Source organism: Cavia porcellus, unplaced genomic scaffold, assembly GCF_034190915.1.
Source record: "Cavia porcellus strain 051 isolate PalLab524CR breed Dunkin Hartley unplaced genomic scaffold, mCavPor4.1 scaffold_25, whole genome shotgun sequence".
NCBI lineage: Eukaryota > Metazoa > Chordata > Mammalia > Rodentia > Caviidae > Cavia > Cavia porcellus.
Window position 1 is genome coordinate 4,380,136 of NW_026947508.1, and position 12,663 is coordinate 4,392,798.

At 50.2% G+C, this 12,663-nt stretch overlaps 1 protein-coding gene across 16 annotated transcripts in view; it reads left to right on the top strand.

The window, feature by feature from the left end:
• Camta1 (calmodulin binding transcription activator 1) overlaps positions 1–12,663 on the top strand; it is a 734,954-nt gene that overhangs the window by 710,386 nt on the left and 11,905 nt on the right. For 13 of the 16 annotated variants that reach the window (XM_063235416.1, XM_063235417.1, XM_063235420.1 and 10 more), the window contains 6 exons: positions 4,035–4,222; positions 4,710–4,956; positions 5,681–5,752; positions 7,199–7,219; positions 8,594–8,787; positions 10,138–10,212. In XM_063235416.1, the coding sequence (XP_063091486.1) occupies positions 4,035–4,222; positions 4,710–4,956; positions 5,681–5,752; positions 7,199–7,219; positions 8,594–8,787; positions 10,138–10,212 (797 nt within the window). The remainder of the gene's footprint in view (positions 1–4,034; positions 4,223–4,709; positions 4,957–5,680; positions 5,753–7,198; positions 7,220–8,593; positions 8,788–10,137; positions 10,213–12,663) is intronic. The other 3 variants (XM_063235418.1, XM_063235419.1, XM_063235431.1) reach the window with 1 other exon arrangement.

Consider the following 12,663-nt stretch of genomic DNA (forward strand, 5'->3'; position numbering starts at 1 on the left):
CACCGCGGCATCGTTTGCCAAGCCCTGCTGCAGACAGTTCCTCATGGAGCTCATGGCAGATGTCAGCGCTAAGCAATCTAGAACAGTGTCTATAAATACAAACGTAATGAGAAAGCAGATTGTATCAGAAATGGGCAGCTCCAAAGAGGAGAGCAGAGCTGAGGGTCCAGGACGGTGCTATCCAGCAGAGCCTGTTGCAGGGTGGAACTGTGCCCCGCGTGCCGCCCACTGTGGTAGCCACCAGCAGGGCCGTGAGGACCCCCAGTGCAGCCAGCGTAGCTCAGGACCTGCATCTGTAGCCAGGCATGGTAGTGCACATCTATAATCCCAGCACTTGGGAGGCTGAGGCGAGAGGATTGTCACAAGTTTGAGGCCAGCTTGGGGCACACAGTGAGTTGAGGGCTAACCTGAACTACAAAGCAAGACCTTATCACCAAAAAGGAAAAAAAATTAAAAAAACCCTAAAACTAAATCTGTGATTATACTTAAGCTTAATTAAGTTTAAAACAGCTGTTGGACAACAGAGCTGTATAACAGTTGACCTTCACTGAAAGAGAATTGATGCAAGAAATAGAAAATAACAGTAAGAAACCTATTTCACTTTTCACCAGGTCTTAAGGGAATACTGATGTGCCAAAGCAGTGCACATATCTGTGAGAAACTTAGCAATCTAAAGAAGTAGCTTGCCAGATGAAAAAAAGTGACAAAAGTGATGGAATAATTCAGGAAATGTCAAGACCGTTCACAGGGGTGTGAACATCCAACCCGCCGACCACCGTGTGACCTCTCTGGTCGGTAGTGTGGCCGTGTGCAAAAAGCCATGGCTGGAGGATCCTTTAAATGGAAGAGGGACAACGTTTAAATAGTGGAGCATGAAAATGCCACGTTACTGTAACAAAAGCAGAGAGACAGGGAAATTGTGTCAGAGCAGCCTGCTCATGCGGAAGAGCACAGAGTCTGTTCCACTTGTGACGTGGGTGAGTAACTGTGCTTGTTAGCACAGAAAAGTCCAGTTAGCAATATAAAAACAGGCTGCAGAATTTCTAAGTCATTGCTGGGGGAAAGAAAAAGAAAGTGTGGCTTATTTGGAAAATATCCAGCAATGATAAACAGTAGAAGCAACAAAACTAACAAGCAGAAAACGTATTGGAGGGATGTTTTTGGTTAGCGTGGCAATTCCACGTGAAGGCAGATACTTGGATTTGAATAAAAAGCAAAATTTGTGCCGCTTGTGAGAGATACAACTAAAAAGAAAACATGAAAACAAAGTGAGTAAGTTCTTTCAGACAATATGAAAAGGAAAAAAAAAAGGCTGAGTGGGGGAGGAGTCTGCGGGGCCCAGAGTTGGATCCCCAGCACAAAAGAGAAGGAAAACCAGAAAGATAAAAGGACAGTTCGGGTGGCTAGGCCTGGTGGCGCACCTGTAATCCCAGCTACTCGGGGGCTGAGGCAGAAGGATTGCAAGTTCAAACCCAGCCAAGGTAACTTAATAGTCTCAAAATTTAAAACATGGAAAGGGCTCGGGGTGCAGGACTCAATCAGTATCACACACAGTTGAAGGCAAATTGAACTTACATATACGTAGTTACCTGACAGGAGCCGTTGTCAGACCCTGCAGCATAACCTGCGGGCATGGGAGCAAAGGTTAGAACACACAAAGGAAGGGCAGCTGTGGACTGCGGCGCTGAGTCTCAAAATATGTCAGACCCAGTCAGGTGAACAGAGATTTGGGGGCTGGGATGTAGCCCAGTGGCGTAGCACCTGCCTGACAAGCACAAGGTCCTGAGTTTGATTCCTAGTACCAACAGATAAAAAATAATTGGGAGGGGGCTGGGGATTTAGCTCAGTGGCATAAGCACCTGCCTTGCAAGCAGGCAGTCGTGAGTTCGATCCCTGGTACCGATAAAAATGAAAAAGACAAAAAAAATTAAAAAAAATAATAATTGGGAGGCTGAGGCAGGAGAGTCACTGCAAGTTCAAGGCCAGCCTGGGCTACAAAGTGAGTTCAAGGCCAGCAGAACACGACCCTGTCTCAAAAAGACCAAAAAAAAAAAAAAAGTTCAGTTAGAAAGCTTAACATACATTTAATAATATAGTATATAGTTCATATATGATTATGACTATATAGTATGCATACCTAATATTTACATATAAATAAATATAGATGTATAAGTCATTGTTTCTGGATACCAAGGACACATTTATGGAAATCGCCCATATACTAGGACAAAGAATTTAAATAAAAACCCAAAGCTATGCATATAAAACCATCTTGTCTAACTGGAATCCAAGAAATTTAGATGGAAACAATATTATTTTCAAGGCCCAGTTGCTCAATATATTACTTGTTACGAAACTATTTAAATTGCCTTTTGCAAGCATCACAATAGAAGATTCCAAATACTTGCTCTCCCCGAGTCTCCACTGTCGTATTAAGATACTTTGATGTTGATGAGCGTTCACAGAGTGGAGAAGGATTTGACTTCAGGGTGGTAACCTTCCGGGTCCAGAAATTCCACTTTGCTTTTAATAAGAATTTGGGTAAGCTTCTACATGCTGCCTACTTGGGAGGCTGGGGCAGGAGGATCTCTTGAGCCCAGGAACTCAAGACCAGTCCTGCCTCAAACACCCTATCGAGAGGACGTGAGCATTTCCATGGCGGAGGAGTAAAGGCGAGCCTCCTCCCCTTCGGCTCAGTCACGGATCAAGACGGCCAGTAGAAGATGAAAAACTGCAATATTTCTCTTTTATTTTTTCCCATTTATTTCTATGACCAAAAGAAATCCTTGTTCTTGGATGAAAAATTGAAAATTAGCAGAGATGAGGATTTTCGCAGCTGTGTGGAGGTGTGCTTGTCAGATGGTGCGACTCGGTCCTCGCGGTTAAGTCCTCAGCGTTGCAAAGCTGAGTGGATTTGGATTTACACGCTGTGTGCCAGCCCCACCCCCATGGGCCACCTCCGACACCCGGGTGTTCCTGTGCTCCACCAAGGCATATGCATGTGTACCACGTAGCCCTGCGAGCCTGGCTGCTGCCACGCAGGACGTTTCTGAAGCGCATTCAGCTGTGGGAGAAGCGCTTTGTCCCCTCGGGGTGGCTCCTTTCAGGACATTTTCAGGCTCCTTAAAAAAAAAAGAACGGCTGTTTTTCAGTGAACCATTTTCAAGAGGTATGCAGAGAAATTCATAAAAAAATAAATGGAGCCATACATTGATGCTGAGTTTTAAAAATCTTCATATCAGCTTTGAGGGTTCTTCAGTAGAGGTTAGCGGTGTTGGGGGTGCAGATACTAGAAGCCTAGTTCTGTGGGTTTAATTTAAAATTTTTTTTTCAAGTAGCAGAAGAGCATGGAGGTCCAGTTGCTCAGTGATGGGTTCCGTTAGGACCCCAGGGATTTGGGGCTCGTCCTCCTGGGTTTCCCCTCTTTGTGGCTGCCTTCCCCCTGCGTGCTGCTTTCTGTTATAGCCTCTCTGGCCTGGCTGATGAGAAGGCAAGAAACAAAGAGTACAAGAGCGTGCCAGGGGCAGAGGCTGTGCCCGGCGCCCTCGCGTGCCCTCCTCGTCTGGAAGTGGGTTCCATCCATCCGTTCCCGAGGTGCACACTCGGGGTGGGGAGAGTCGGTGATCCTAGAGTGACTGCACCCAGCTGCCTGGGGTCCAGTACCTTGCTGCTGTCTTTGAGACCAGGGTTCCCCTGCTGGTGAAGCAGAAGGGGACAGCTGGACATGGGCCAGGCGGCTGACAGTGTCACTGGTACGGTGGCACACATACAGGCAGTCCAGCACTGTCCAGGGCCGAATGGCAGCAGTCGTTGGCTGGTGCGGCCGGGAGTGGAGGGGGCGCAGTCAGAGGTTCTGTAAGACAGGCCCAAAGGCTTCGGGTCAGGTCTCGCTCAGTGTGTCCAGGTGGATCGTGCAGTCGCCTTCAAGAGCTGTTTGAGGGTGCTCTCCCGCTTTTTTCTCTGCAGGGCAGGGGTGGATGCTAACTTGGAAGGCCCCTCTCTAACACGGGTGTTCTGTGACCCTCTGTCTCAAGGTGAACATGATGACCTTGGCAGAACACATTATCGAGGCCACACCTGACCGGATCAAGCAGGAGGGCTTCACCCCCTCGGAGTCCCCAGCACTGGAAAGAACGGAGCCGGCCCCTGTCAGTAGTACGATGAGCTGGCTGGCCACTTACCTCGAGGATGCCGATTGTCTGCCGAATGCTGCCCAGATCAGGTCAGTGCGTTTGGGGTTGCAGCCAGGACAGGTGTCCGAATTCAGCGGGAGGCAGGGGAGGTGAGGGGTACGGGTGTGCGCTGTCCAGGGCAGTGCTTTACAGAGGAAGGAAGCAGGCCTTAGGGCGTGTTCCCCTGCCGCTGGGGTGAGGCCTGGCTCTGTCTCCTCTCCCATTATATCCACTAGGGTAGAGCATGAGAGAGGTGGCGTTGTGGTCAGTCTAGCTGAGGTTGGATGGGCGAGGTTGTGTGCTTCCTGGGGTTGGTATTTAGCTTCATTCTAAACTCTTGCTCAGTGCCCTTAATTGTGATCTTCATTGAAGGACAGCTGAGGTCCTGGGTAAGCCCAGCAGTTTAGCTAAGAGAAAGGAGGCAGAGTCCTGACGGCTCGCCGTGGGTTCAGGAAAAGATCATCTTGTCCGGGGAATGAATAGGCAGGACCGCACCAGTGAGGCATTCACTCTGCCCCCTTTCTCCTCTCGTTTCAGAAGTGCGTATAACGAGCCTCTCACCCCCTCCTCTAATACCAGCTTGAGCCCCGTTGGCTCTCCAGTTAGTGAAATAGCTTTCGAGAAACCTAACCTTCCCTCGGCCGCAGACTGGTCCGAATTCCTAAGTGCGTCGACCAGTGAGAAGGTAGAGAATGAGTTTGCGCAGCTCACACTGTCTGATCACGAGCAGAGAGAGCTCTACGAAGCCGCCCGGCTCGTCCAGACCGCCTTCCGGAAATACAAGGTAGAGCGGCCGCGCCCCGGTGCTCGATCGGAGGGGAGAGGAGGCTGTGTCATTCAGACAAGACTCGGCTTGTGTCCTTGTTCTTCCCAGAGTTGAAGATTTTATCCACCGTTATTAATTAGATCAGGAGATTAATAATAATTTGTCAGTAGCGAGAGGTCGCTGTTAACTTACTGCTGTTGAAAATGGCTATTTACTTACTTACACCAAGTCGATACCTCTGCCACGAGGAATTCATGGAAAGGGTTTCCACTGGAAGCGCATGAACTCCTAAAATAAGTGACTCTTCGCTGTGTGCATTACGGATGGAGAGCACTCAGATCTCTGCAGAGACTTAACTCTTTGTCAGAGCAGCCCCCCACGGGAGGTAAAAGCCATAAATTACCAGTTTAAAGCCAAAGTATGTGGGATTAGTTTAGGAAGGACGGTCCAGATCCGGCATGGCCAGTGGTGTAGTGCCAAATTTGTCAAATATTTTTAAAATGAATACTTTTTAGGCCCCCTAACACTCAAATATTATGGTTTGATTTGGAGACAGAAAATACTCGGAGTTTTATTCCATGAATTCACTTTCGCTGGTTTATAATTATCAGCGCATTTTGGCAAACCCAGGGTGTCAGTGCCAAGAAAGGTGCGCTGCTCAGTAGTGAACGCCCTGTGCCGGGTGTAAGTGACGGTTCTCACGGTCGAACTTACTGACTTTTCCCTTCTCCTTTCCCTGAAGGGCCGGCCCCTGCGGGAACAGCAGGAAGTGGCTGCTGCTGTCATTCAGCGCTGTTACAGAAAATATAAACAGGTAACCTCAGCTGTGTCCCGGGAACTGCATCTTGCCCAGGCGACACTGTCCACTAAGGACCCTGGTGTGCATCTTGGCTAAGGAGCCTTCTACCCGGCTCCTCGTAACAGCAAGGCGCCATTTAAATCTCCTTCATTAGAAAGCAGAGGAAAAGAAAACAGAGTAAAGCCCCCTGCAGTGAAGCTTATGCCACAAAAGAGTGTGTTCACAACGTTGGCCTTTTGTCTTACCACCTCTGAGATACTGGTGTGGTGCAAGACATTCATTGGTGTTGGAGGTGAGGATCTGTGTCCGGCCTTCCACGGACTCCGCAGGAGGTGGAGGGCCACAGGGCGTTTGTGTGGTGATTAGAGAAGGTAATCTCTTAGCTGGGACATGGAGTTCAGGTCGTGCAGTCTTTGGTCCCCATCCTTCAGCAGCATCCATTTAAAATGAGGAGTCATAAAAATCTTTGAAAATCTTACAAAATGGGGCGCATCTTATACTTTGGCCTTCTCTAGGAGGCAGGTGCAGAAAGACCGTTTGTGCCCCGTTTTGTGTAGGGTGCTGTTTCCGGAACAGCCTGCAGGTTACGTGGCTCGTGTCCTGGGGCGGAAGGACCTGGCGGTGTGCAGTGCCCCGTGTTCTAGCTCTTTCACACGCATCCGCTCTTGTGCTTCTTAGGGTTGTTCAAAGTAAGCGCTCTTACTTCCATTTTAAAGCTGAAGAAGGTGAGGGTCAGAAATTAAGTAAACAAGACTGTAGTCAGGGTGAATGTAAAAGATTAAAAATCACCTCATTGAGTTTCATTGGGTTTGCGTGATAGAATTCGTCCTGCCTGCAGATCCTAGAATCTTGCGTTAGCTTGTGCTTCCGTAGGTCCCACATTGTTGTTTAAGGTCCAGTAAGTGCCAAAATGTGGAGTAATCACACAGCACTGCGGGGTTACGTGCGCTCATTGTAATTCAGGGCTTTGGCTTCTGAGACGGATTGCCATTCCTCAACAGCCTCCACAATGAAACCCTACCGACGGGACAGGAAAGGGTCCTCTCCAGCTTATAGCCTGTTGAGTTCACGATCCCAGCAAGTAAAGGTTTATTGTGCAAACACTGACACCACAGTCCCTCTAGCCCTGCAGCAGGGAAATTGTACTGGCTTCTGTTGAGTGAGCTGATGTTGGCACAAGTGATACACAGAGGCAGGCTCTCAAGTCCGTGATTATGACAGGTATTTATTCTAAAATACAGTTTGATACTAAAAACCTCCCAAAAAAGTGTTATCTACAACAAGGAGGCTAGAAGGCGTTATTTTTGGAAATGGTAACAACGATAAAACAGATACCTTAGAAGTTGCAAGACATAAAAATAGCTAGGTTGCCTTTCTTGGGGGAGTTCTTTGGTTCTGGTTTTTAATTTTATCAATTCAGCAATCTAACATTAATCTTGTATTTTCTGTTTCTCCCCTAAGCTGACATGGATAGCCTTGAAGGTAATGATACACCCAGCCCTCTCACAAATCATTCCACCAGAGTCACAAACTCCACACCCATCACCAGCTCCAAGGAGGGGCCATTAAGATGGCACAGTCATGAGACAGACAGTGCCCCCTTGCCAGGCCACCTCACCACAGTGCATCCATCCTCGGGGACCTTGTGGTTTTTCAGTCGGAGCGGGTTTTGGCATTAATCATAATCGGACATTTTCTTGGCTAGTGTCAGCCCATCCAGACCAATTACGGTGAGCCCAGTGGTCACTAAGTGAATTTCCTTTTTCCATGACGGGCTGCCCAGTAGACGGGCGGGTTTCAGTGTGCTGTGTGTACAGGCCAAGATGGTGAAAGCCCCGGAAGCTCTGTAGGACCCAGTGTTCTTGTTTTAAGAGACTTTTGGACCAGTGGAGAGAAAGTAAAGCAGGTCAGAGGAGGCTGGAGAGGTGCTTGCGGAAGGGGCTGTGTCTGGACCACTTGAGAAGTCAGTCTCCTTCCCTCCTTCCTCCTCAGATGCAGGCCTTTTCTGAGGAATGTATGTCCTTACGATGGTAGGTTGCCTTCTCCTAAGCAAAGGCTCTGTGTGACTTCTTGTCGCATTCTATTCCTTGAGGAATTTGGACGTAGCGTTTTTAGACCTGGTAAACTCCGTACGTTTGGCACCTGGACTGACCCCGAAGAGGACCCCGGCTCTGGCCCCACCTTTGCTGCTCTGCAGCGGGCTAGGGTTGGGGGCTGCTGGCATTGGAACCTGAGCAGACCCCAAGTTTCTGACGACTTCCCAGGGTTCGTTACTGTGCCACTGTGCTGGTCTGATGAGTGTTAATCTTCCACAGGGTGACATGGGTTGAACGTGTCAGCGTTTCATGATAAGCCTTATGTTTGGGATCTTGTAACTCCGTCAGAACTTTACCGTCGGGCCTGACAGTTAGAAATCAGATGCTGGCTGTAGGTAGATCTCTGTGTGGGGGAAGCAGGAGGCATGGCTGGGTTAAAACTGTTTCCAAACCAGGTAGTAAATATTAATCTTAAAAGAAGCATTTAAAATCTTACTTTGAAAATATTTTAGACTCCTCCATGTCCAAGTTATTGCTACTAAAATCTGTGTTGAGAAGGGCAATCTTTTTGATACTTTCGGGAGACAGCGCTGCAGAGCAGCGTCCTCTCCACAGCCACCCAGTAAGCAGTGCTTTCCGGGCGGGGAGGTGGGCGGAAACCCGCGCTGCCAGTCGGTGAGGGAAGCCAGGCAGAGGCCCCGTAGGCCGGGCTTTTCCGTTACTTCTCCAGCACGCGGCCCGTGGCCCCACGGTCCCATGGCCCCGCGGTCCCGTGCAGTGCCTGTTGTTACTGTCTTGCTTGCTCTTGTTTCCCCTGCAGTATGCACTTTATAAAAAGATGACACAAGCGGCCATCCTTATCCAGAGCAAATTCCGAAGTTACTATGAACAGAAAAAGTTCCAGCAGAGCCGGCGCGCCGCTGTGCTGATCCAGAAATACTACCGGAGCTACAGGAAGTGCGGCAAGAGACTGCAGGCTCGCCGGACTGCGGTGATCGTGCAGCAGAAGCTCAGGTGCGCCGTGCACATGCGGTGCAACACCGCGGCCGGGCGAGGGACCTGCTCATCCCACGGGTGCAGGCTGCCCTGGGGCCTGGTGCACTCAAACCACACATCCTTTGCTTTTTTTGTCTCTCTCTCTCTTTTTTTTTTATCGGTACCAGGGATCGAACTCATGACTGCCTGCCTGGCGCTTATGCCGCTGAGCTAAATCCTCAGCCCTGCCACGTCCTTTTCAGAACCTGCTAGGTGTGCAGCTTTGGATCGGGACACTGTGCCGCGGCGGCACCCTTTCCTCCGTGCGGCTCCTTTGCTGCAGCCCCACCCCTTTGTACTTTGGTGTCGCCAGCCAGTTTAGACTTCTGTCACAGTTTGGCAAGACCGAAGGTTATGGTCCTAGGTACTTTTTACTCTGGTTGCTGAGACAAAATACCTGACGCCCAAAGTTAGGGAAGGAAAGGTTTATTTCTTACAGTTCTTGGAGGTTTCAGTCTATTCTCAATTGGCTCCAAGGCTGGGTCGCAGTTCAAGGTAGCTGCAAAACTGCGAGGCGCCAACCGGCAGGAGAGATGCCCTCTTCCTTGTGATACACACATCCTGGCTCCACCTCTGGGCGGGTGAAACGCTCACACCACCAATCTGAGCACTAGACCACGGACCAATCACAAACACTAGACTTGGTCCAGTCCATAATTCCTGAGGCTTGGGGCCACCGACATAAACCATGACAGTTACGCTCCTACTGCACAGCAACCTTTGGTGGAACAGTTAGGGTCACGCTGCTCTAGAAAGTGCAGTAGAAACCTTGAGCAGAGCACAGCACATTGATTTACAGAACAGATCATAGCCCCAGGGAAGAGTCAAACAGGCAGGGAACTCAGTCTATGGACAGTGCCTTTTTCACTAGCTTGGCTTATAGAATGGTAAAAGGACATTCAGAGGGGCTGGGGATTTAGCTTAGTGGCATAAGCACTTGCTTCGCAAGTGCGAGGTTGTGAGTTCCATCCCCAGTACCGGAAAAAAAAAAAAAAATAAGACATTCAGAGGGACCAGGGACCAGGGACCGTGGCTCAGTGGCATCAGTGCCTGCCTGGCGAGCTCTAGGTTATGAGTTTGATCCCCGGTATCCCCCCCAAAAAACATCTTGGGACATCTTGTTTCCAGGCTTCATGTTGTCCCCTTAGAGCCCTCTGAGATCCCCACCTCCACCCCCAACTCAGCCTGGCAGGGACAGCCGGGGATCCTCTGCGCCCTTGTCTCAGGGACTCTTCAGGGTGCCCTGCCGCACTGCCCAGGTCTCAGCTTTGGCACATTAACCTTTGCAGATCCCTTCTGGTGACAATCATTTATTCTGACTTTTTTCAGGAGCAGTTTGTTAACCAAAAAGCAGGACCAAGCTGCTCGGAAAATAATGAGGTTTCTACGTCGCTGTCGCCACAGGTACATTGATCCTCATCTGTACATTTACACATTAGGAACGGTAAAGTAAGCCTCCCTTCTTAACCATGCACGGACTCCTGTGTAGCCTCATATCCCCAGCAAACATGAGGTACACATCCCAAATGTCCCGGGCAGTGAGCTCACTGACTGGGCCCTCAGTTCTACCGTGAGGCTGCTGGAACCCACTGCAGACTGGACCGAGCGTGTTCGCCAAGTGGAGATGACATCAGTGGCTTTGGGTGTTGATTGGGATGCGAGCATCATTCAGTTGGACTAGCTATTAATTCAGGCTTCTCTTCCATCTATTGTTTATATCCCACTGTGCCCCAGAGTCATCCTTACTGTGCTATCATACATCCAGACAGAAAATAGTTTCTTTTCTTGCTGAAAGGAAGCCGTGAACACCATCCAGGTTTTCTGAGCTAGTCTTTCTGCTAGACACCTGCTGCCCCCTGCTGGACGTGTCTGTTATCAGGGAGCGCTGGTGTGCGATAAAGACCAGGAGAAGCTTCTGGAATGGGAAAGGTAGTCTCGGAGGTTCCAGCTGCATTTCCATTAGGGAGAGGTTCCCGGGGGTCCAGTGTTGGGGACTCAGCCTCTGCTGGGGGAGCCCAGGGAGAAAGCGACTCTGCTCACACCTGAGTGCCCCGATGAGACGCACCTGTGTTTAGACGCTGGGGCTGCAGGAGAGCAGTATCGTGGGCTGGGCCCTTGGCTGCAGCGTGGGAGCCTCTGTGGCTGACATGCCCGTGGCCATGGTGTCTGCTGAGCATCTGCTGTGCAGCTGACGGTTGCAGACGTCTGTCCCGCAGGCTCCAGCGTGTCCTGTCTCGGTCGCTGTCCTGTTCCCTCATGCCCGGCCTCAGCATTGTACTTAGCTTGCTGCCTCGAGGCCTCAGTTCAGGTTTTTCTTCCTCTTGAAAGAAAGAGTTGGTCGCTCATTCTGAAGATGCTTAGCCTCTGAGAGTGAGTAGGGCCTAAGGCAGCGGTAGGAGGAGATGACAAGGAGCTTCTGTTCCTTAGGGATAGGGGTGCTCTTGAGCTGGAAGGCAGGGAGGTGCTCAGGAACGTGCCCAGCCCGCAGGCAGTGCCTGTGCTCCCTACCACCGCAGCTCAGGAGCTAACAGTAAGTCCAGTACAGACACCCTTAATGGGAGGCCCTCTAGGAAGTACATTCCCAGTGGGGTAACCGCCAGTGGAAGCCAGTCCATGGTGCTGGGATCTCAAGAAATCGGTTCTGCGGGCCTCCCCAGGTCCAGGATTCAGTCATCCTGCATTTGACGTTAGGCTGCCGGCGGCTGTGGAGCCTGCTGACGGTCCATGTGCAGATACCGAGGACTCCCCCACGCCCTTTCCCTCCCCATCGTGGGTGTCCACAGCCCCTGCTTCCCGTTCTCTCTTCTGCCTGCAAAATGCAAGCCTTAGGGAGGCTCTGCCCTGCGCACAGACCAGCGGACTCGAATGCACAGGGAGAATCACACGGCTCCTCTTCCTTCCTCTGCTTTCCCAGCAGAGCCCATTTGCAAGAAAATTTCCTTAACGGGCATCATTCCTAGGCAGCTTCAAACAAAGCAGGACGTTCACAGCTTAAATTGCACTGTACCCCAGGCCCCTTCTTCTGGCCTTACCCTCAGACTTTGAAGATAGATGATATGTAGGTAGATAGAGAGGAAATCCTTTAGGAGAAGAATTAAAGGAAGTCCTGTCCTTATTTTCCTGATACTTATTTATCCCCACGGTGATGTCCTGTGTTTACAGTGGGTGCGATGAGAGAGTAAGATACTTAAACAAACATAACTTCCTAGAAGGCTGCCTTCCGCAAGCAGGCTGAGCATGGAGCCGTTCCACGGCTGCTGTCAGAGTTCCCTTTCCTAAACCGGTAGAGAAGAGCTTGCTGAGCTCCTCCTTGCTTAGGACTGTGGTGACCAGTCCCAGCCCCCCCAGAAGGCGGGTGGGGAGGGGGCTCCTGAGGAGAGCATCAGCATATGGGCTTCAGATGTTAGAAAGACTACACAGACAGATTCCAATATTCTGCAGATACTGATAGGATTAGTTTTCACTTCGCAGTCCTGTATAGCTAATTAGTATATTCAGTTAAGAAGCTTGAAATCCTGAACGTCTGTCCTAGAGGTTCTGTTTTAAATTTATACTTTGCGTAGACTGTACAATCCTGTCTCCACTCTGGTTTAGTCAGTACTATTTTAAGAGAAGCCATCGTGTTACTGGGCTTGGAAGCATTCGGGTCTGTGTGCCGTAAGACACCTCATGGGACACCCTCTCAACCAGGTGGGTAGATGGCTCCAGGGCCCCCCGAGCCGCCCGGGTCTGAGCCGTGTGCCCCGTGTGTTTTGAGACGGAAGGAGAACGTGGTGAATTTTCTGCCTGCTCATCTCACAAACCCCACTGTCACTTCCTTCCCAACAAAGAACCCCTTTCTGCTCTTTGCGGTTG